This window comes from Bradysia coprophila (assembly GCF_014529535.1).
Source record: "Bradysia coprophila strain Holo2 chromosome X unlocalized genomic scaffold, BU_Bcop_v1 contig_20, whole genome shotgun sequence".
In the NCBI taxonomy this organism is placed as follows: Eukaryota; Metazoa; Arthropoda; class Insecta; order Diptera; family Sciaridae; genus Bradysia; species Bradysia coprophila.
Window position 1 is genome coordinate 1466373 of NW_023503307.1, and position 24340 is coordinate 1490712.

General features: G+C 35.6%; 1 protein-coding gene across 1 annotated transcript in view; it reads right to left on the bottom strand.

Moving 5' to 3' along the window:
* Positions 1 to 757: 757 nt before the first annotated feature.
* The window catches only part of LOC119068825 (lachesin), a 61703-nt gene continuing 38120 nt past the window's right edge, over positions 758 to 24340 (bottom strand). The window contains exons 5-10 of the mRNA XM_037172597.1: positions 22113 to 22213; positions 11985 to 12076; positions 10982 to 11110; positions 6820 to 6939; positions 3278 to 3448; positions 758 to 2261 (exon numbers count right to left, since the gene is read on the bottom strand). Coding sequence (XP_037028492.1) covers positions 1861 to 2261; positions 3278 to 3448; positions 6820 to 6939; positions 10982 to 11110; positions 11985 to 12076; positions 22113 to 22213 — 1014 coding nt within the window. The 3' untranslated portion in view covers positions 758 to 1860. The remainder of the gene's footprint in view (positions 2262 to 3277; positions 3449 to 6819; positions 6940 to 10981; positions 11111 to 11984; positions 12077 to 22112; positions 22214 to 24340) is intronic.

Sequence of the window (24340 nt, forward strand, 5' to 3'; positions counted from 1 at the left end):
GAGTTGTACTCAAGGTGTCAATGTGTCACATAACTGTAAAAAACCATTTCATACAAAATACTCTATTAGTCAACTATGAGCACTTTTGCTTGAAGTGCGTTGATTAATATCATTCCACGTACATAACATGTCGAAGCCATGGCGACTAGAACGGAAATTGATTGTGGAATGACGTTTACTAAATTTTACTTGAAGCGAATTTATTTGAATTTAAAAGAAGCGACACGAAGGGGCTGTTCAAAAATGATGTCCACCAATTGTAGTTGATTCAGTTTAAATTTGAGGTGTGAGTTTTAAATTACAGTCATGCACACTTTAAAGTACCGTCATTGTTATAAATTTCTTATTTATCTTATTTTGATTTTTTCTCTCATTTCTCCATATATTAGTTATGGAGAAATAAGAGAAGCTGGAGAAATAAGTAATTTATAATATGATGACAGTACTTTTAAGTACGCAGGGCTGTATTGAAACTTTGGTGAAACTTTAGCATACATTTCAGCAAACGTGCGATGATATCTTCTTTCAAAAACTATAAAACCGTAATAATCATCACTTTTAATAACTAATAGTGATCGACCTGCACCGAGTGAGCAATTTACCAAAATTTGCATAGTTAATCGAACTGCTACGAACAACTTCATTGAAAGCCAGAGAAATGATATGTTGTAACGCTTGTGGCCACTTATCATTTCTCTGAGAGGATGTCACATATGGAAAGTCTTTAAAGTATTCAGCCCATCCACATAGTTGGACGATGTGGATTAATTTAAATTTCTTAACACTGACTGGCTGGTTTTCAAATGCTAGCCACTGTATGTATGGCTTTTTCAATTTTGAACTGATATTGAAAGAGGAACCGATAACGTAATTTTCTGTGATTTTTTCATGCATATGTGCTATGATGTATTTCTGCATTCACACAAGGTAGGAGCACATCATCGCCATCCTAAAATTGACAAAACATAAGTCCATCCACAATTCAACATTTATTTTGTGAAGTAATGAATTCCTGAAATTCACTTTAATTACATTATCCGAGCAGACCTTTTATGTTATCAGCGAACGAATAAATTAGTTATTTATACTAGAGAGCACATTGATAATAATTTTCGTCCTGGAATGCAATTCGTCGTAGTGCGTTCCACTGTGATTAATGGAATCGGTGCATTTTGCCGGGTGTATAGAGTATAGACAGCACACACACACACACAATCACTCAAAAACATTTGATAATATTAATTACAAAAATGTTAACAAATTAGCGGGGAGCTTGGAATTTATTTTCAAATTCGAAAACCATCCTCCATAATTCACACGGACAATATTTGGTTAATTTAGATAAATAGACACACAATCACATCATACATAAATGTGTATGCTCATTGCAATAAATATTATTATTTATTGGGATGAAATATTTTGCTGGTAATATCAACGCTCGTCTCTTGAATATTAAAATGGTCGAGCTGGGAATATAATCAGTGAAAATATTAATTACATTTTTAAAGCTCTAACAGTAATTAATATTTTATTAACCGAGAATATAGTTTATAAAACAATTAATTAATTAATTAAAGGTTACTCAAGCTCATGGAATTCATTTAAATATATATATAAAAAAAATTATTAACAAGTGTGTGTATCATCATGATGTTCATATATAATATATTGTGTTCGTCGTCGTATGCCTTTTTTTAATATATATTTTATATAATAATTTAATGCTTTTTTTTACACCAGTTTTTTTTGTATATAGAAAATAGTTAGTATCATCAACAACCGCTAAATAATAATCTTTTTTTTTTCATGAATTTTTATTTTTTATTACTATGGTTGGCATCCATAAAATATTTATTATTATGATAAAAATCGGCCAAAACTCAATAATGACACCATTGAATTTACAACGAAAAATAAACGATAATTACAACCAACAGTTGTTGCCGACGATAACGCGGTCGACACTTCATTATCGGAAGAACCGCGTACTTCAGGTATTGGATACATCGGTTTCCTTGTCGCAATACCGCCAAACACTGCTACATTATTGTGCCGGCCATTATTTTCGTGAAGTATCTTTGTCGGTTTCGTGAACGTATTTGGTGTTTCCGATTCATCATAGTCTTCGGCCGAACCTAATTGATCATCATCCTCCGGTTGATATGTCACTTTTGGTCGTTTAAATGGTTTAATGACATCATTCAAATTGTTGCCACCGTATTTCGGCGAAAATGTATTACTTTTTGGGTCGGGTATTTCTGTTGACGGGGTAATATTTTTCTTTAAATTTCTTTTTTATTGTAGAGCAGACATGAGAGCCGAACAATGACTGTTGTTGGCTTTGACTATGTCGGCTTTATACGTTTGTGTGATTTTTTTAAAAGAAAAATTGAATGAGAAGTAAATCAAGGAAAGCAGGTACAGTCAACCAGAACCCTGTTTCTAAGTTCACTACAGCTGCTTTACCTGGACCCACTATCTATACGAATTTACCGGGCTCAAATTAATGACGAAACTGGTAGGTGCGGCAGCCAGTTTTACGTAGAAAAATTTGCAAGAAATATTTAATAACCGACAGTTCAGTCGCCGAAAAACTAAATAAAATATTAGACAATACCATTGACGAGAAAATTAGTGGCTACTTCAGCCCATATACGGGTGTAGCTAGAACAATTATTATGAACGATTTCCTTTATTTTTAACTATGAGATCAGGCTTGGAACCGAGCTAATTGAGATCATTCGAAATCAAATCAAAAGCTTCGTAGAAAGCTCAACAATAAGTAAGTTCAATGTCGTATGATTTGCAGTAAACTATTGTGGCTTTCCACTGCATCTATAATTATTGCAACGTATTCAAAATGAATCTGAAAGCTGACCGTTTTAGCGATTCTTCCTTGAATAAATTGTGTACCAAGTTCCATTGAACAACATTGAACTTTTTGTCGACTTTTTCACGTGTTCTTTGAGTTAATTTCGTATGACCTGCATTAGACCCCTATCGGAGCCTAAAGGGAAACTAAAGACGTTATTCAGTTTTTCTTTCTATCTGGGAACGAAATCACAAGGTGCCAAAACGCCGGCAGCTCGGCTTGATCAAAAAGTTCCGGCGTCTGATTTTGGACGGCTCTCATGCCTGTTGCAGAATATGTGAGTTAAATGAGAGTGTGAATCGTAATCAATTGGAAATCATTTTAAAAGAGAACGACAACAACAACACACAAAAAATAATAATAATGATGTCGACAGTTCGGTATAAAATATCTATTACTTACCATATAATCGTATACTGCTATCGACCTCCCCCAAGGAGTTCTTTGCAATACATCGATACGATCCGATATCCTCTTTTTGAAATTTCCTTACAGTCACAGTCATATGAGTTTCGTACAGTGACTGAGAAATTTCCTGTACGTTGTATTTGGGTGACGATACTATCATTTCACCTGTTGATTGAACATAAAATGGGATTTCCTTTAGAAATTCAGATGCTTAAACCATTTTGTGTATATCTATAAATGGATGATGGTGTGTGTATATGGTATAGATACATATAAATGCCGTATATGAACATTATTATATGTACAATAACATTTCCAGCAGAAATAAACACATATTTCTCCCAATTCCATTCCTATATCTTTCAACTAACCATCCTAAACCATTCGTTATACCTCTTAAACACACCGCTGACTACCCGATCTCTTTCTCTCGCTCTCTTTAAGTCTATATGTTACCACTGTGTGTAATATTGTTATTGGTTTTTGTTTGGGGGCTTTCGTTAGCGTGTAAAAGGGATGATATAAGGGGTGATAAAATATAAGCTTTTGAGTAGATAATATTGGTTTATTGAAACCGATTAGATTAAGTGGTTTTTGTGTTTATTATGTTTTGATAATTTGATTTTGGTGTTTAGGAATGTCATCGGCTGGGGTTTTAAATAGAAAATAAAAGGCAGTCGCCCAATTGATATTCAACAATTCGATGGGACAATGACTTCGATGGATAATTATTGGTATGACTTGAGTTCAGTAAGGGTTTCTTATTACGTTTGATTCAAAAAACAAAATCCGAACAACAAATTATTAAAAATGTCCACTCAAATCACGCCATTTCTGTGCATTATATTTAGCGACTATAACACATTTCCAATGAAATCGAACCGACAAAAAGCAACATCTTCTACGCTCATTATATATCCATTTCAAAACATTATTTAATCATTCAACAATGCAAACTGGCACTATGACATGTTTGAATTAACTTAGCTGAGTCCTGAGCTGAACATAAACTGTCTTCTACGATGCATATAAACAATATATGTACAGTGTCGGTAGTTGTAACAGAAACAAAGCAAAAGCCTGTTCGTAGTGATTATTTTCTACAATTCTCACTTAAATTAATTCGGGAATGTCGTTCGAGTTTACATTTCTGATTTTCAGACATATAATGTATGAAAACGACGAGTCTGAGTATTAAATGTAATCGTGAACTTCAATTACAAATCACATTGAGCCCAGGGTGCTTTCTATTGAGCACTTTTAATAATCTGGCAACGTACAGTATCACATCTATTTTGAAGCCATTGTTTATGCCGATTGTGTTTTAAGAGCGATGGACCCTTAGCAAATGTGTAGCCGACATTTAGGTGGAAAATATTGGTTTTTTGATTATTTCTCTGAACCAAAATATTTTTTTGAAAGATCAAAACACCTGTGCAGATTACATAAACTTACACAATCTTCAAAGGTTTCTGCAAGTTCGATAAGTTATCACCAACAAACCAATTTTTCCTTTAAAAGTAACACATTTTTGCGTGCTACAAATTTGCAAAGAGTCCAAAGGACCCGAACCCCTGAGCAAACATGGGTCAGAAATCTTGCAAGTATGGTCTCCAACCAAGTTTAATGTTCTCTTTAACAAATTTACAAATTGTTAAGTGCAGAAACATAAAAATTGTTCTCCAAAAATCGCAAAATCCAAAATATTCTCTCAGCATTACTAAACCCATGTCCTGGACGAATTGTAATCAATACTATCAGTCGCATTCTGGTATTCAACCGTTAACGTCATACTCTCAGGAAAGGCTTCTTATAAGGTTTACACCACCAACAGAGGTGGCTAAATGTAATATTGGAGAAGAGTACAAAACAACGCAATTCGTTTTTCGCGTATCAAACCATTCTCGGCCATTTGAGTCGTGATTAAATTTCAAAATGTTGAATGACTGACTTTAAGGCGGAGCAATGATTTGTTGTCTATCATGCACAATTAGCAAAATAGCGAAAATTAATGCATTCTGTTGGAGTACAATTATGCGATGATAGCTCTACACTGATTATTAATGGGACAACATTGATTGCACGTTTTCATCATTGTGAATGTCATGTAATCTGTACTTTGTCTCTTTTGTATTAGATCTTAAAACGAACAGGTCGTTTGCAATAAACTTTAGATTATTCTGATAAAAGGGCGGCTTTTATTGTCTTTTTTTTCGCTTGTCAATAAAATAAAAAATTTTTAACCTTTTATTTTACGAATCTAAAGTAAAGCATCAAGTTTGGACGGGACATTTTGTTCATTTCAATACATTCCTCACGGGCTTGAGACTCTGCAATGCTTTAAAAGTTTAGAGAAATAATTTAATCAATTTTCAAGAATATTCGAATAGGCCCGCCACACATCTGACACTTATCTTAAAATTCAATCTTGACGAACACCTCTAGTTTCAAGCTTTTTTTATTAAGACAAGAAATAACAACATTTACTCATCGCAATCAATCTTTCTCTTTAAAAATTTTACAGCACGCGAACATGAACTTCCTCTACATATTAGCCTATAATTGCTAAGAGTGTATGAAGGGGATTATGGTGGCAAAAAGACTAAAACCACCACTTAAACTTTATATAACAACTGAAGCTTTAAAACAAAACCAAGGTCGTCACACGGATCATGCTGAAACCTTATATCCGATGCCGTATCGAATGAGAAAACCTCTAGTTGTCATCTTATACTTCAAGCGTACTATCTCAAGAATTTTGATTATACCCGAAAATAGTTCAAACAATCAGTGTTTCAGGAAGAGGATAAGATGTCCCACTTGTATTTTCTTGAACGACTGTTCTTATACTAATAGCAGGTTTACAAATTCAGCCAACATAAATATTTTGATTTTATCAGCTTTCACGCAGGTGGTCTGTGTCGGAGGTATATTTCTAACCCAACTAGACTATTGTATTGTGAGACTGTGAGCAGTAATTAAATGTCTATTATTTCCCTTTATGCAAGTATCATGAACAGATGTTTTTTACTCGGGCATCGTGTCTTCTACTAATATACATTGATTACTCATCAATCATACTAGAGTCAATCTAGGGATTTCTTGATCCTGTTACTTTGCAACAAAAACTGGAACTGGAAAATAGAGGCTACAGCATTGAGCTCTAAAAAGACTCGCAGAAAACCCAGACACGATCAACAATAACCAGCTAACAGTACAAATACGGCCTGAAAATACTCATGGGAACAGAGTGACGAGTTTTCTGTTAAAGCGATTATCAATCTCAATTCAGCGCGGAAATGTTGCATCGATTCTTGGTACAATTCCACCTTCCAAGAACTTGTCAGAATTATTTTATTTATAAATAATGTAAAATGCTGTTAAATTTCGTAATAAAAAAGTGGTTCAGTTACGGGCTTCTATTATTTAAATTGTAACAAAATCGTGGTGGGTCGTCTTTTGATACAGCGGATTTACTGACGCTATAACTTAAGAACATTCACCACAATCGAATTAATAAAAATGTCAACGCTTACCTGTGTCTTTGATCCAATAGTTAATAGACTTAGGCGATGCCTCTACGTTACATTCGATTGTCACATCTTTATCAAATGGAGATCCAACCAACTGATTTCGTACATTAATAACAGGATGAACTAATGTAATGAAAAATTAGAAAAAAAAGTTTTTTATTTTAGTGTTTCACAACAACAAGAAAGTAAGAAAAAAAGCGAAGTTTCTATCAAAAAGCTTAAATTTCTGTAATAACAAGGGGAAAAACACCAGAGAGTTAGCCTTTCAAATAAAATTCCGCCCATCTTGGCAATTTACGATGGGTTAGCAAGCAATGAACGTCAGTTTAGGTGCATCACAGACTCGAATGTATCCACACATATATGTTGTAACCTATGAAGCTTTTGTGGATGATTTCTATACGTACAGTGATGGCTGAGCTCCATGTTACAATGTGTCCATTAGATACCGCAGTATAGGTCAACTTACAACAAACAACTATTATTGTAGGTTGCAAACGAAAATTATGTTTTGAATGGTTTTAGTAAAAGGTGCTTGTAATTATGCTTTTGACGAATCGAATTTTAACGGAGGTTTTCGGTAATAGAAGAAGTATGCAATCAATTTCCATGGAAAACAAAAAGATTTTTTTTTGTATGAGTTGATGACATGGTGCTATTTTTTCACAAAGGATTACGTGAAATTTGTTTTCGAACTTTGTGCACTCAAAACAACATGTGGTTAGTTTCGTTTAAGTTTTCAAGCTGCTGGAAGTAGTGAATAAAAAAATAACTGAATCCAGTATATACACCCGTACATTAAACTTGCTTAATAAAAGTAATATGACACCGAATGGAAGGGATGGACGCGAGTTTTAAAAATTTGAGTGAATTGAGTAGTTTAAACAAAGTTTCGTTTTGTTGTGGTGGCTAAATTTGGGATAATTTCGCTAAAATAGGCGATGAGCATTTAAATTGAAATTACTTGATTTCTTTATGATAGTTCTCTGGCGACTTACAAAGAGAATGGAAACGCTGACGAAAGGTTAACTTACATCCTGGCTCCCATGGAACCAGAGGCTATTTTAAGAAATCAGTTTCTTAAAAATTTCTCAAAATTTCTAAATTTATAAAATTCCTCGAAAGTTTACAAAACTTCTTTCAAATTTCTCAGAAATAGTCCCTGCTACCAACCAGAATCTTTTCACTAATGTGTTCGCAATAAATAAATGACCAGTTTAAAAATTCGGTTATTTCATCGTAAAGTATATTTTAAAGATGGGAGAGAGAATAGAACTCCACAAATCAGTCATGCAAAAAAAAGAATCACAAAACTTACTGACATATTTTTGGCCAAGATTTTTAAATCGATTTTTCACAATGAAGCCATGATGTCATTTTTTTCAGAGAATGTCATTGTGAATTTGCAATGACACAATAAAATTCTCAGAAAAATTTGACAGTGAGACATTTGAGATGTCGTTCACTGTACAACCAGATCTAAATTTTTCTCCATTTGGCCAAAAATGAGCCATCATGGCTTCATTGTGAAAAATCGATTTATATAATGTCTTGGCCAGAAATAATGTAAGTAAGTTTTATGCTACAAGTTTTTGTTACGGAATTGTGTATTTAATAGTTTTATGCTTTGGGTTTAATATGTTCTTGCTGAACACTAAAAAAGGCGATTTTTGTACGTTCATCAGGGTCTTTTTTAGGAAATAAAATTCTCAAAAATTCCTAAATTTTTCCATCACATTTCGTCATTTTATCTAAAACTGTAGCTGTCGTTTTTAAGGCCTTTTCAGTTGTTTTTCATGTCTTTGTAAAATTTGTAAAACAGTAATTTTTGTATTTGCATGGGCCTCTACCTTTTGGGAATTTTATTTCTGACAAGTTCCGAAAGATTTTGAATTTATTTTTTGGAATTTTTAGGAATTTAAATTTCTAAAAGTAAGCCCTGTATAAGACTTTCAACATAGAAAATTTTACTTGGTTTTTTCGGAAGGTATTGGAAGCAAAACAATCCTTACGGTAATTTCACCATTTTACCATAAACACGTTTTACCATTACCAATTCCAGCGGAAGCTTTCACTCCGCTCTACAAATTATTTAGAGCATTTCTATTAGAGCAGAACTACCCGCTAGCTGTTCGGCTATCAAAATAAAACAAATTCTCATTTAAATTAATTAGAAATCACGTGCATTAATAAAGTTTTGGTAAATATAGAGTGGAATATACTTTTAGAGGCAGTTATGTTTTGCTTCGGTACCCGCTGTGTAACTGTACAACAAGCACGCTTTAAAAACATTCAGAGGTACATAAACAAACAGACAGAAAGTATTGAATTATGCACTTGCCTTTCAATAAATTTCAATATGGATTTTGTTTGTTTTTATTTTGACATCGATGTACCCGCAGATCAACTAATAACTACTGTAATAGAACACTACTGCATTTGCACATCATTCCTATTACATAACCATCCATTGACATCTTCTACCTGGATACCGAATCAATATTTTGACTTCAAATTAATTTTTTTTACCAGACAAGATCCGAAATCATGGTATGTGCAATAAAAATGACATTGAAAACAGTCTGGTGGTTTTTTTTCCGCTAAATTTTTTCTCTTATTCGACCAATTTGTTTATTAAAATAAAAAATATCTTTTCTGGTATTCTCAGCTGAAAGATAAACAAAACGATTTCACAATTTTCAGTGTGTGTGTATTCATCATGAAAGTTTTTTTTTTCATTTTCAAATGAACGAAAGCAATTTTCCTAGCTAGATATTAACCAGTGACGGATGTAGTTATACGGTTATTTTGGGACCTTAAGTTTGCTGGAAGCTTTTAGTTCTGCGTTTTAGTGTTTTGTAATTCAACGAAAACCTCCTTTTGACTAAGAATCTTAACCGAAATGAAGCAGATGGTTTTTGAAGGTAAGAATTAAAAACAAATATCGCACGCTGTGTCTATATATTCCGAGTCGCATTATATCGCTCCGCTTGCGTGCTGCTGCATATTTCATTAAACATTCTTATATCTCGAAACATATGGCGACTTGTTCGCATAGTCTTAGTCTTAGTGCGTCTTATGTACATAACTAGCCTGATTCTCACGTATTTGGTGGATTCAAAATGTATCCCTTAAAATATAATAGTGATCCGTACGAATATTGTAAGCAATATGGCTAGTCGTCCATGAAAAGCAACAACACCGCACTTAAAATATCTCCATTTAAACTTATCTAAACGTCCTCATTAAATTTGCTTTCACAACCCCATACGAAGACAATTTTCATAAATTACTTTATAAACAGACACTCAACACATAACCAACCTTTTGACCCAATTTTACTTTTTTTTTTCTTTTTGACGAAAATCCAATTTGGTGGCTCTCTGCCATTTTGGTAGGAAACTGAAAACATATCGCCTACGTACTTGAAGTCCTTTCAAATAAAGATAATCTATGAAAATCCGTTTTACTCAAGATAGAGTAAACAAGCACCACCTTCACTTTACAACCTGGCTCAGACTCAGTTCGTGGACCCTAAACTTCGATCCCGTGATAATTTTGCTAATTCGTTCGTTTGATGTGGTCAGTGCCTTTCATTGTAATGCGCTCAAAAATCTTTTCCCATCTTATCTCCATCCGATTTTTCTCATCTGTACTTGGACTAGAGTTGATCATTAGAAAAAAAGAAAAGAATTTTTTATAATCAGTTGCGTTTTTCTAGTTATAGATCTTGACAAACATCTTGACAAAGGTTTCACCTTATGCGGGGATTCGAACTCGACGTGTTACAAACGTAGAAGTAAACGTAAAAAACCCATGCACTTCGTACATCGAGTCTAAAAACTCAGTGTTTATAGAGCTCTAGTAAAACATTAGTAATTCAATTTTGCAATAATGAATTTAAAAAGAAAATCCACAGAAAAGTGGCACTGAATTCTTAATTGCCAGTGGCGCTGCAAACCTTAATCCGCCTCTCACCAAATCATTTATATTAATTTCAAACAAAATATTCAGCTCTCGTACGTTCAACTCATATCCATTCATTCGCTCGCATCCCAACATATATACGCAAATTAAATATATAAAAAAATGCAACGAATTGTTAGGTAGGGCAAAAAAAAACAGCAAAAAACAACATTATGAAATGTACGATTTATATACTCACAGTGAATGCTAAGCAAAATTCTTTTCGAAACGGAAGGTGGAACTCCATTACTTGCAATGCAAAGGTATGAACCCATTTCGCTCCTAGATAGTTTTGTTAATTTTAAAATTTCACCGCCGTACGAAGTTACTGAAAATTGTAAAACATTAAAAATTTTGTTAATTAATTAATTTTTATGGTAAATGGCAGTGATGTAATCAACCTTGTAGTGCTGCACATTTTCTTTTACTTTTGCTATGTAATTTCGTCAAAAAGGAACAAATTAATTTTTCCTCATTTTATCGTTCAACTTCCACTAAGTCAACAAACGTTTCGTTTTTATATTTTAAATTTATTTTCCCGTCTGGGTGAACGATGTCACAAAGGGAAGTCGATAAACATTACCCTCGTCTTTATTACCATAATTACCATTATCCTTACCTACATTCCTGCAGCTCCACTGCTACAATCGAAAAACTGTCTTCTTTACAACTTGTAAAATGGAATGTACAACTTTTCGTTTTATTGGTGGATGAAGGTATAGTTACTGTTGTTGCATTTAATCGAAAAATCGGATTTTGTTTTTGGAAGAATAAAAATGTTCCTCTTTCTACTCTAACGGGCTCATGCTTTCATAGGACATTCGAAAAGAACATCGTCTTAACAGTGGTGTTAACATCCAGCTATTATATATCCAGCTCAAGATAGCTGTTAGATTACCGACTTTTCTTATTTCTCCGTTCACATAATGAATAATACATTACTGACTCGCTAGGTTATTTGTTGTTGAGATAAGTGAGAAGTTTGTAGTTCAAGCCGAAGGCGAGGACAATATTTACGAGCTTGAAACAACAAATATTCCAGCAAAACAGTTCCGTAATTTGTTTGCTTGCGGCAAGAAAATGTGAAAACTGTTTTTGAGCTAGACGGGAATGACGCATTTTCTGGCCGTAATGAAACAAAAACATTTTCAAATCTGAAGTCAACCCATTTCTAAACGTGTTCAAAAAGTCGTCTTACTCACCCAGTTGCTTGGTTCCGATGCTGTCTTTTAGAACAATTTCGGCACCATCTTCACGACGCCATGTGACATTCGGGTGTGGATATCCTCTTGCTCTGAATAAAATTTTGAAATGAATGAACGTTATTAGAAAATTTAGCGAATTAATCATTTCAGCTCAGAGACGAGTGTGGTGGGGACAAGTTTAAAACAAAGACAATTTTGTTAATTTCATAGATGCTTCGGTTGTTTAGATGCAAATTCACCACCGATATGCTATACTATACTTAACATATTTAGACGATTTGGAGAGTTGTGTTGTTCTGTGTGCTGTGGTGCTTTCACATAATATGTGATATAATCGTGTCATATTGTCTGGTATAAAGTTTGTCATTTAGCGACAAGTTTTAGTCAAAATGTTGCATTTGATAATGTATGTCTGAATTATATGCTTCAAAGGGCTACATTTACAAGTAGGAAAATGTATGTTCTGCATATAAGTGGTTGATAATTTCAAATAATTCGTCATGACATTGTAATTACATTAAGAAAATTTACACTTGGAGTGCTAGCAGCTAGATCTGAGATTAATTCTATCCATTTACTCCATTCTGAATTTGAGTTATTGGTGATTAAAATCGCTTCAGAACCAAGAAATGTTTTATCAACTTCTAACTTATCATTTGTTGTTTGAATTGTAGACTTGAACTAGGCCAATACACACAAGATGAGTGTACAGGGCGGAGTCCGAACGTTTTTTTATTATAAACGTATTTTGGAATATGAATGTGTTTAGGTGCACATGAGAAGGAATTAGTACATTACGTCCCTGTTTGGAGATTTTTATTTTGCCGACAGGAAGGTTTGTTTTTACTTGCGAACTCGTCACCGAATTTAGAAATATATTTTTCATATCGGATAATGTGGCGTAGTTAAATCAATCTTTGTAGTGCCAGCTGAGCAGCTTTGCAATAGGAACATCGGATGAAAAAAGTTTTGTTTTTCATTTGAATTATTAACACTTTCAAACTCCAAAATCTAAACTATTTTCATCGTTTTTGATTTGGAAGTATTTTTAACATTGATTTGAAAATGCACATTAATGACGTCACACGCTGTCAAACAAAAGAAGCTTGATATAATAGTGACGTCATATCAACTTTTCGGTTTTCGAAATTGAATTTCAAACGAACGATGCAATAATTTAATGAGCATTATTTGTGAAAAGTATTCATTGTACCGTCATGTTTCAATTAAAAATAAATTCTTCAAATGCAATGTTCCTATTGTAATGAACGCAATATACTGCTGCAACACTAATATACTGCTGAATCAAATTAAATTTACTGCTAAATATATGAAAATAATGGTACAGACACCTTCGGATTACACACAACCTGTTACTTCAAAAATTCAATACGGATCGGGTTCAGACCGGGTCGGGGTTTTTCGAAACTCATCTCAAATTTATTTATTTTCTATTAAGTCTCATTCCATCTATCATTGAAATCGATCAATCTACTAGATAAAAGATTATAGCGAAACCTTTCGTAATAAATTCTTGCAACAGAAGTGCAAATCTACTAGGCGCCCAAATTGGTATTTTTATGATTAGTTGAATGCGTTGCATAATATCGAGAAAATATGGAACCTACTATATGGAATATTTTTTACAAAGGCCGTTACACTTGATGCGTATCTGACATACAGTCCTACCATTCCAAATTCTCATTTTGTTTGGGCCTTGGTGGCTCCAATGCGACGCTTTGGATTTTTATCTGTTTTGGGTGGAATTTGCGAATGATAATAAAACCGAGTGAAGTAACTCAATTCGACAATTTCACGAACTGATTAGCAATTCCCAAATTAACTCTGATTTACCCTATCGATCGTCGCTCGTTTTATAACTATTTTTCATTCAAAATAGGCTTCCCTCAAGCACATCGAACCGGCAAATGATGAAAATTTTGGACAATACATGGACCACTACAAAACTTTTCGTCGATCGGCGAATTCGTCTTTAACGCTCTCACATTTTATGTCAAAATAATATGAAAATGAGTGCGTTTAAGTACGAAAATAAAATTTTTATGTCCTCCGGGCGGACAATAGACCATACCTGTTTTACACTTTCATTGGTTTATTTTACTCTACCGTGATCAGAGCAATGACAAACCAGCGGTGACAACACAATTATGTTAACAACACCAAAATTCATATTGCATCGGAAGATTATTATGTGAAAAAGAACTCAATACAAAAATTGCAAAAATTCTACAGTGTCTACAGTATTATTATTTCAACAGGATTAGGCCGCTCAAAGTACAGCCAATGGTTCGACGTATCACAAACACGACTGGTTAATAGAAAAACTCAGCACAAATTCTCAGTGGTCAGGTCACGAATTCATGTCATTAACTAAGCGTATCTCTCTTTCTTGTATAAAATCCGTGAACATTTCTGGTGGTATTCCTATTCGTAAATCTCAATTATGTCCATATTGGTAACTTTCAGTTGAACTGTTGAGCAACTCGAATATCAACTTAATATGTAATGTGGCGCAGGGAATTTAAGCAATTTTTTTTTGCAACAATTAATCCCTTTTAATCAATGTTTATAGCCTGTAAATGTTGCATCCACTCTATCGGTTACCGCAACCGCAGCATAGCTTTTCCGTAACTTTCGATGCCATGGCTATGGCTACTTAATATAGATTCAAAAAATCTATAGAAATGTAAACATCAATGGGTTACAGATAAAATTTCAAACGAATTTATATAACGCCATGGTATAACAATGACTGCAGATGCAGAACGGGTTCACATAATACAAACTCCCCATAGCTACATTTATTCACATTTAATAGATGGAATGATATATGGCATGTGAACGTAAAATTCTCTTTTATGCTGTCTAGCACACATACATACAGAGCTTTCTATAATAAGATGAAGAACAACTTTTCGTCTGACCGAAAAATTTACGGTCATAAAAAAAAATTCGCCTTTGCTCACTGATTCAAACAACGATTTCATGAGTAAATTAATTTCGAATTAGGAAAAAACTTTTCATGTGCCTTTCGTTTATCGATGGTATAATATAGACACTTTATTGGAGATGAATATACGAGTGGCTACTGAAAATAAAATATTTTGTTTAAATAAAACGACAGCAACATTCAATTAAAAAATAACTTAAGTTTGTTAGGCGAAAAAAGGCAAGAAAAAAGGAGTAGTGATTGTGGCCTAGTTTCGAATGATATTTTTATAAGTTCTCAAACTTTGCTATTGCATTTCCGCCACATCAAAATGCCCTAAGTCAACTGCTATTTGAATAATAATTTTTTCTGAAATCAGTGACGATGACGAGGATTGAAACTTGTGTTGCCTTTTTGAGAAAAACGTTGTACGCAACATGGTGGTAAATGTATTTTGGGCATACGATGTGCCGCATCGATAGAGAATCTACACACTCATTGAATAAAGAAGGATTTATCTGCTAGTGCGAAAAACAGATAGGTAGTGTCGAGAGAGGAGTGGGAGGTAAAGTGGGTTCTCGCACACGCAGATAAAAATATAGTAACTAACTAGCGAAATATAGTAACTAACTCCTTCCAAATTTTTATTTTGTCACGTGGGCCTACATCCCTTGCCTTCGACTCGGGCTATAAACTTCCCTCTAGCCAAAATAAAAATTGGAAGCAGGTGGGTAATTAATCTGAGAGAGCAATGGTGAAAAAGTAATGAATCGGGGATCTACCTGCACTCGGTGTGCATATGTTGTGTGTACTGGGTATAAATACAAATTTACTGTATACGATTAGAGTGTATTGGTGTGAAGTAATTGCTCGTAATAGCTGATTTACCCGATAATTGGTAAAGAAAACATATCTGAGTAAAGTCACTGAACGTGACGTGTTTATACGTCGCTCTCTGAAAGTGTTTCTTTTGTGCTTCTTTGTGTAAATAGATTTGTGATTTTGTCTAATTTTGTGCTGCTTTTTGATGATTTCGATGTTTTTTGGCTAATTATGTGTGGTCAAATAGTGAAATAATTTAAAATTTATTGACAAAATCAAAATCGTTTGCTCGTGAACCACTTTTTCTTTGATCAATATGTACGGCAAGTACAATTCTATTGTTCTCCTTTGTTAACAGACATGTGCTTATGAACAGCGATGATTTTGTTTGGATTTACAATGAAATTTCTGGTACAATTGTTGTACAATCGTTCGAAAGAACTCTTCGCCGTATGGCTCTATGTCGGGACTCTTAATGAACCTGATTCTAATGATCCACGGATCTCTTGCCTGATGGCTCATGATATTATTGAATGTGTAAACTATCTAATTGTTATTTACAGCTGTAGCGGTACTTGGACTTCTTTTGAGCAAAACTAAGTTAAAATTACCCAACCCCAAAGCCAGTACAATGGGCCCAAACGGAGGCCCCCGTGCGTGCTCTACGCTAGTAGAGCGGCTTACTTTAATAAAAAAAAAGTCACTGAAACTATATACTTTAGACACACTAAAATCTTTGGACGATTGAACTCTCGATTGAACTACATGCAAGAGTGCATAAAGTCAATCGAAAAATTAATCATAAATATTCCAGGACGCGAGAAACATTCCAAAAAGAATACAGTGTCACTGAAGAATGAATGTTCCCGAGTATTTATTTACAAAAAACATTGATACATAGCGTTAGGCAACCGGCATGACTACATTCGGTTAATTGGTGTAAATTTTGATCAGCGCACATCTCTATCGTCAACTCGATAAACTCAGTATAGAGGGATTCTTTTGAAAATCCACCTATCAAAATCGGACTCATTTCGTCTGGGATTGATATATACATGGTTTCAAAGGTCTTTGCCAGTAGACCTTAAAACAGGCCTCACACAGTCTCGAGCCACACCTGGTTGCTGGTGGAAGATCTCCAAAGTTGGAAAAATAATGTTTTTATCCGATTTTTTTGGCCGTTATAAATGATCGTTCCGGGTGAGATTGGACTCGTTGGGAAGCTGAGCTTAAGTACTTTCGGGTCATGCCTAGTTCATTGACATATGTTTGCAAAAATTTGCAAGAAAAATTTTCAAAATCTGTGTGAACTTTAGACAGGTCTGGGCTGGTACTGATGACGCTTAATGTGAACCTAACATGCTAGTTGTAACATACATTGTCTAAGCTTTCCGTTGATACCTCATTTGTAGTGCTGGTGACACTGACATAACAGAACTTTATGTTAGTACAACCGCTACTCGTAAAACTCGCCAGTAGTTGCTTAGGCTGCTTAGGCTGAAAAAAGGGATTAATCGTACATCACGATTTTTTGCCTAAGCAGGTCCACTACAGCAATCAGAAACGAGTATTTCAGCTGAACAAGACCTGGCTGACAAAGGAATATCGGCGGAACAACATAAATTGAACTGTAATATTGTGATTCGTGGAATTGAAATCACTGAGAAATCCGACGAATCTGTGCCAGTGAAAGCGTTTGATTCAATCCGGACTCATCTCGGATTACAACAAGACGTTTCCTTTAATCCAGCTGCAGTCAGGGTATTTCCTATCGCATCGACTGCCACTACAACTTTAAGGACGATACAAGTGCAATTCCATTCCGTAGAAACGAAACGCAAATTTCTTCAAGTTCGTCGCATCAAAAAATTGATCACACCTCGTGACATTGGTATAGTGCAAGATTCGAAGAAAGCGATTCTCATCACAGAGCAACTGACCAAGTCGAATCAGAACTTGCTGTATGCCGCTAGATCGCTGAGACACAGCCACAAATACAAATTTGTCTGGTCAAACAACGGAGAAGTACTTGTCAGACCACAGTTGAAGTCTAAGGTGTTCAAGATAACGAGTATTGACCAGATGAACGAATTGCGATCTGAAATTCAACTGCAGCCATTTACCATCGGAATTAATGGACGACTTCGAGCCAGCGACAATCACCAGCTTACTGAGTGTAGTCCAAAGACATAACGGATCAATAATACCGCCTAGTCCCGGAGACTTCAACGCAATGCATTGGAACATAAACCATCTGACAAAGAAACTTAAAGACCTTGAACTGGTGGTTGCTAGTTATCCCGGAGTGCTGCATGCCATCGCAATAAGTGAAACTTTTTTACTATCTGAAAATTGCTCGACATTTCAGCTACCTAGCTATTCAGCCTATCACAACGTACGCCCCTCGAATGGCGGAGGAGTATCGCTTTTTCTTCACGACTCAATATGCGAAACAGCACCCAATGTATTGGTAGACATCACGACAACTGAACTGCATCATTTTCTTGTGGTTAACATTGTTTCGATCAAAACCACCATTGCCATACCGTACAATCGTCCTGACGGTAACACCAACGCTTTCCTCGTTGATCTTCAAAAATTATGCCTTGAGCAGCCTGACTGCTTACTGATGGGTGACTTTAACATGAATCAACTCGATGAAAGAAAACATGAATTACTGACGGACATACTGGAATCTAACGGATTCGGCCTGCTGAATGCGATTGTGAAAGAAGCCAGTACTAGATCAATCTCTGGCTCTATTCTTGATTTGGCTGCCACCAACATGCTTGGTCTTCAGTATAAAGTATCGATCGTCCACAATGATCTTTCAGACCACGGAATTGTTTTCACATCGATCGACCGCCAGATGACTCGCTTTGCAACTAAACACGTACCTAAAGCAAAATTTGATCTCAACGCTGCAGTTGCAATGGTTAGCTCTTTATGCGATAATAACGAATCAATTAGCAATGGTAACGACCTCAACATTGCTCTGGAATCCATCGTGAACATTTGCACAACCACCATCAACGTCAAATCGTTTTTATTTATTTATTCAAAGCGAAAAAAAAGACTGCTCGCATACGGCGCAGTCAATAAAAAAACGATCTTTTCAATCAACAAATATTACAATAAATAAAAATCATCCGCTCTATTACTTCCTAAAGTTCCAAGAATACATGCCGCATTGCCTCTTTGTATAGCAATAGAAATTTTCTGCAACAGATAATCTTTGGAACGTCAAATCTGATCACAGAATAAAGAAATATCAACAGAGATCTTATACTGGCAATGAGAGATCGCAGCCGCTTGTTCACCTTGGTAAACTTATACCCAGATAACGAAGCAATTAGAGTCCAATTTGACAAAACTGTACAGTTCATTAAGGTTGAGAATGAGAAACGCCGTTGTGAATTCGAAACCCAGAGGCTATTCGATGCAGCCGGCGATGATCGAAAAACTTGGAAAATCTACAAAGAGATCGTGTTCAACCGCTACAAAGAAGTCCAGGATGCGCTGCCAACAATCAATGGTGCTCCAACGTCCGCTTCACCGCAGTCTTGCAATGCTGTCAATGAGCACTTTTGTGTTGCTGGTGAACGTCTTGCTACTGAAATTGTAGCTATTCACGGCTATGAGGTTGATGACATTGCCGATCTGCACCCAACTCACACCAACAACAACTGGTCATTTCAGGAAGTAAACTCTGATGATGTTATTGAAGCTATCGACTGTTTACCGAACAAGAAATCAACTGGTGTTGACTCAGTACCCGTAAGCCTACTGAAAGCATCTTCGACCAGCATTGCCTCTCTGATAGCTCTTTGTATAAATCTGGCTATTCGGACGACTGTTTTCCCGGCTGAGCTTCTCAAAGGTCGCCTTAAACTTATTCATAAGAGCGGTAGCCTTGACATTGAAAACTTCCGTGGACTTACGCTACTACCGTCCCTTTCCAAAGTGTTCGAGTTTCTACTGGTGAAACAACTGTGTGCGTATCTCGACAGCCTGAACTTCTTCAAAGGAAATATATTTGGTTTCATTCGCCAATCCTGTTGCCTAAGCGCTGCCTACCAACTTGTCGATTTCATCACATCGAACTATAGGAAGAAATTTGTTGGTGTTATATTCATCGATTTGAAACGAGCTTTTGATACCGTAGATCCCTTGCGGTTATCACTTAAGCTTAAACGTGCCGGTTTATCTGACAAAGCAGCTGACCTGATGATGAGTTACCTCTGCAACCGTACCACTGCTACAAAAATGAAGAACAGCTGGAGCATATTTCGAAACGTTTCTGTCGGAGTTGCGCAAGGCTCAAAGATGGGTCCTCTCCACTTTATAATTTACATTGCCGATATACTCACCCTCGGACTGATTGGTAAATTGATATTGTATGCCGACGACACTGCAATGTACTATGCGTGTGAGACTGCGGAAGAGCTGGAACGTACAATGCAAATCGACATGATTGCTCTCCACAAATGGCTGTGTCGGAACGTTCTCACCATCAACACATCAAAGACCTGCTATATGACGTTCGGGAAAGCACGGCTACTTGCTGATCTAAACATAACTATAGACGGAGAGGCGATCAAGCGTGTTAGCACGTTCAAATACCTTGGTTTGGTACTTGACGAAAGACTGTCGTTTAAGCAACACATTGAACACGTGAAGAGGAAAATACGTCCCTTCATCCCGCTTATGTGGCGTAAAGCGAAATTCATGCCTCTGAGCAAGCGTAAACAACTCTACTTTGCCTACGTTGAAAGTCACATCTCATACATGCTGCCTATATACAGCGTGGGATCCAAGAGTAAATTGCAACAATTGCAGAGAATACAAAATCGATGTATCAAGGCTCTGTACCACCTACATCGCTTCACATCAACGACCTTCTTATACTCAACAAGTATACTTCCGATTGAGAAACTGGCAGTTGTTGAACGGATCACCTACGTCCACAAAGTCGTCAATTCGCTTACCAAAAACAACTTCGACATTCGGTTTAACCATGAGATCCATTCACACCGCACTCGTCAAGCGAACCAGTTACACTGCTCCGACAAACATCCAGCCTTGAAGCTATCGTCGACTGAGTATAATAAATTTTGTGGTGACCTCCGGCATTTAATGTGCATTAAGACTTTTAAAGCTAGGCTCAAGACTGCGGTCATGAAAGACAGTGCTCACAAGTTCAATGTGATATCGCCTTACGTTTTTCTTAACTGATTTAAGTTGACTGGTTTACCGTTGTGATGATTTTTCTCTGTGATATCTTTATAGTTTTATGGTCGTTTTGAAGTTTAACTTTATTTGCCTTTTTTGACGAATCTCCCTTAGAGAATTTTGCCTGTTGAATTAAGATTATTTGTTTTTTTTTTACTTTTACTTTTGATTGTACTTTTTGCATGAATTTTGGGTCGTATCCCACGCACGCTTGTATAAGGGATGATAATAAACGGATTTATTAAAAAAAAACCCGAAAGTACTTGAGCTCAGCTTTCCAACGAGCCCACTCTTATCCGGAACGATCATTTAAAACGGCCTAAAATTTCGGATAAAAAACACTATTTTTTCAACTTCGGAGATCTTCCACCAGCAACCAGGTGTGGCTCGAGACTGTGTGAGGCCTGTTTTGAGGTCTACTGGCAAAGACCTTTTAAATATCCATCCCAGACGAAATGGGTCCGATTTTGATAGTTGGATTTTCAAAAGAATCCCTCATAGTGATAAATCTGACTCTTAGCGCTGCATCGATGGCAGCTGGTTGACTTTTCATATTTGAATCAACATATCTACTTAAATAATTATGACAGCTGTATTTAGAGTTGTTGTTTCACATAAAATTTAAAAGCAGACTTCGTAAATTTGAGGGGTTTGACGTTTGAGGCAATGAGAGCTTGTCAAAAGAGCAGCATTTTGGAATAGTTTTTAGCTGGCATCTATAAATCGGATGGAAATACTACTGACTCCTATTAGTTACATGCTGAAATCGAGTTTGTTTGTTATTGATTGTTTGTTATTGAAAATTGTTTTTATATTATTGGAGGTATGAAAGTCAAAGTCAAGAGACTGTGCTTTTTGTTATGATCCTTACGGACTTTTCCTATTTCACAATTATTAAATCCACTTACAATGAACACAATAACCGTTGGTATTAAAATATGCTTTTATGAATCATATAAAAGCTTCAGCAGTGTTTCCTTTTATGACAGCATAATAAAATTAATGAAAAACTATACAGCAAGAATACATAAAAATAAAAGCGATATATGAACGTGGATGACACCGTCATGTGACAGGTTTAATGGATTTTTTTTCTTCCGTATTTTTAGAATAATACATACCTGCATGTAATTTTGACTGAGCTACCTTCTGGAACAATAACGTCTGATGAAGTATCTTCGGATATAAAATCGGGCGGAATTACCACATCTAAGTGACCTATCTGTATTACGAGATAGGTAAAACGAAACAAAAGAAATTTATTTTCATTTAAATAATACTTTCTAGTTGAATTATTTTCGATCAATTTTCTAAACCTAAATTCAACTTTATTCTGAATGGAATTTTAATTTGCCTAGTCATAATACAGTAGATGAGACAAACTGTCAACTTTAATTGCCATGCTCCATTTCGAACTGATGTGATAAATTATTATAATGGGGGTGCACTGCACAGGGTTTTGGTCGGTAGCCATTGAGCTAATACAGGAACAGAGAACAACACTTATTGGGAAGACATATTTTATGAATATTGTACAAAGCAACCATGTTAGTCGTCTAAAATTAAAAGAAAATCGTTTGACGCCATGACATGGGATCTTTCCTTTATTTTTTATGAAAATCAATATAAAAGAAAAGCTTTCGATGTTTACATCTTCTTAAATCTTCATTCACATTTGAATTTACCGCTTAAGAATCGGTCCCAATCAAAAAAATCAATAAGAAGGTCCCGGTGTGAGTATATTAAATTTGTAGTCTATATTATCCTAGGGGTATTTGATTGGGACGCCTGCTCACGGCCTTTCAAGAAACTCGTGAAATTTCTAGACTTTCTTAGACGAGACAATTTCAAGAAATTTGAGAAATTCAAGAAATTTTTGAAGAAATTAAGAGTCAATTCGCCAAAACATCGAACAACTTAAAAACAAGCCATCAGCGATTTTCGGCGGGTACACAGTAATCGATTCAGGTGATCCTCCTGAGTCATTTGCAACAAAAAAAAAAATCCTCGAAATAATTATGTTTTCACGCTAGAAATCATGAAAAAATGTACTGCGCGAGGGTGACCAAAATAGTTTTTGTTGCATATCACCAAGAATTACGTAACGCATTTATCTGAAATTATGGTCATTGGTAGAGGTGTTGACGCCGCATAAGCTGGCCTTTAAAACATTTCGAAATTTTTCGTGTATGTGGTGCAGTAGCTATTTTAGAAGGAAAAAATTCCAACTTTTGCAGAGTGTTTTCAAAAAGTTACAACGATAGACTTCGAAGATATGGGTGTCGTTGGGTAGGTAGTGACCTCTACTATCCATGACACCATGAACCTACCGCGGCACGACTTTCGTTGAGCTTCAATTTTGATTGAAGTATACTAACACAAAAATTCTCTATAATTCCACTTTTCTTCGCGTCTATTTCAATTTTTCTGACGTATGTGACAATTTTAAATCAGGGCTGCAGTTACTGGCACCTTACGCTTCGGGAAATTTCGTTTAGGGCCTATAAAATTTGAAACAAAACCAACTGATTCAATTGTGTCATATGTTCCTCGGGTATCTCCAGACTTCCTGGTATGGCCAGTGCGGCACTGTATCAAGTGTTTACTAGCATATTAGAATCATATTTTGTACTTTAGCCACTTACCGGAAGGATTTGGAAAATTTTCACAAATGTACGAATACGAAAAATTCGACATATTTCCAAATCCTTCCGGTAAGTGGCTAAAGTACAAAATATGATTCTAATATGCTAGTAAACACTTGATACAGTGCCGCACTGGCCATACTAGGAAGTCTGGAGATACACGAGGAACATATGACACAATTGAATCAGTTGGTTTTCTTTCAAATTTTATAGGCCCTAAACGAAATTTCACGAAGCGTAAGGTGCCAGTAACTGCAGCCCTGATTTAAAATTGTCACATACGTCAGAAAAATTGAAATAGACGCGAAGAAAAGTGGAATTATAGAGAATTTTTGTGTTAGTATACTTCAATCAAAATTGAAGCTCAACGAAAGTCGTGCCGCGGTAGGTTCATGGTGTCATGGATAGTAGAGGTCACTACCTACCCAACGACACCCATATCTTCGAAGTCTATCGTTGTAACTTTTTGAAAACACTCTGCAAAAGTTGGAATTTTTTCCCCTAAAATAGCTACTGCACCACATACACGAAAAATTTCGAAATGTTTTAAAGGCCAGCTTATGCGGCGTCAACACCTCTACCAATGACCATAATTTCAGATAAATGCGTTACGTATTCTTGGTGATATGCAACAAAAACTATTTTGGTCACCCTCGCGCAGTACATTTTTTCATGATTTCTGGCGTGAAAACATAATTATTTCG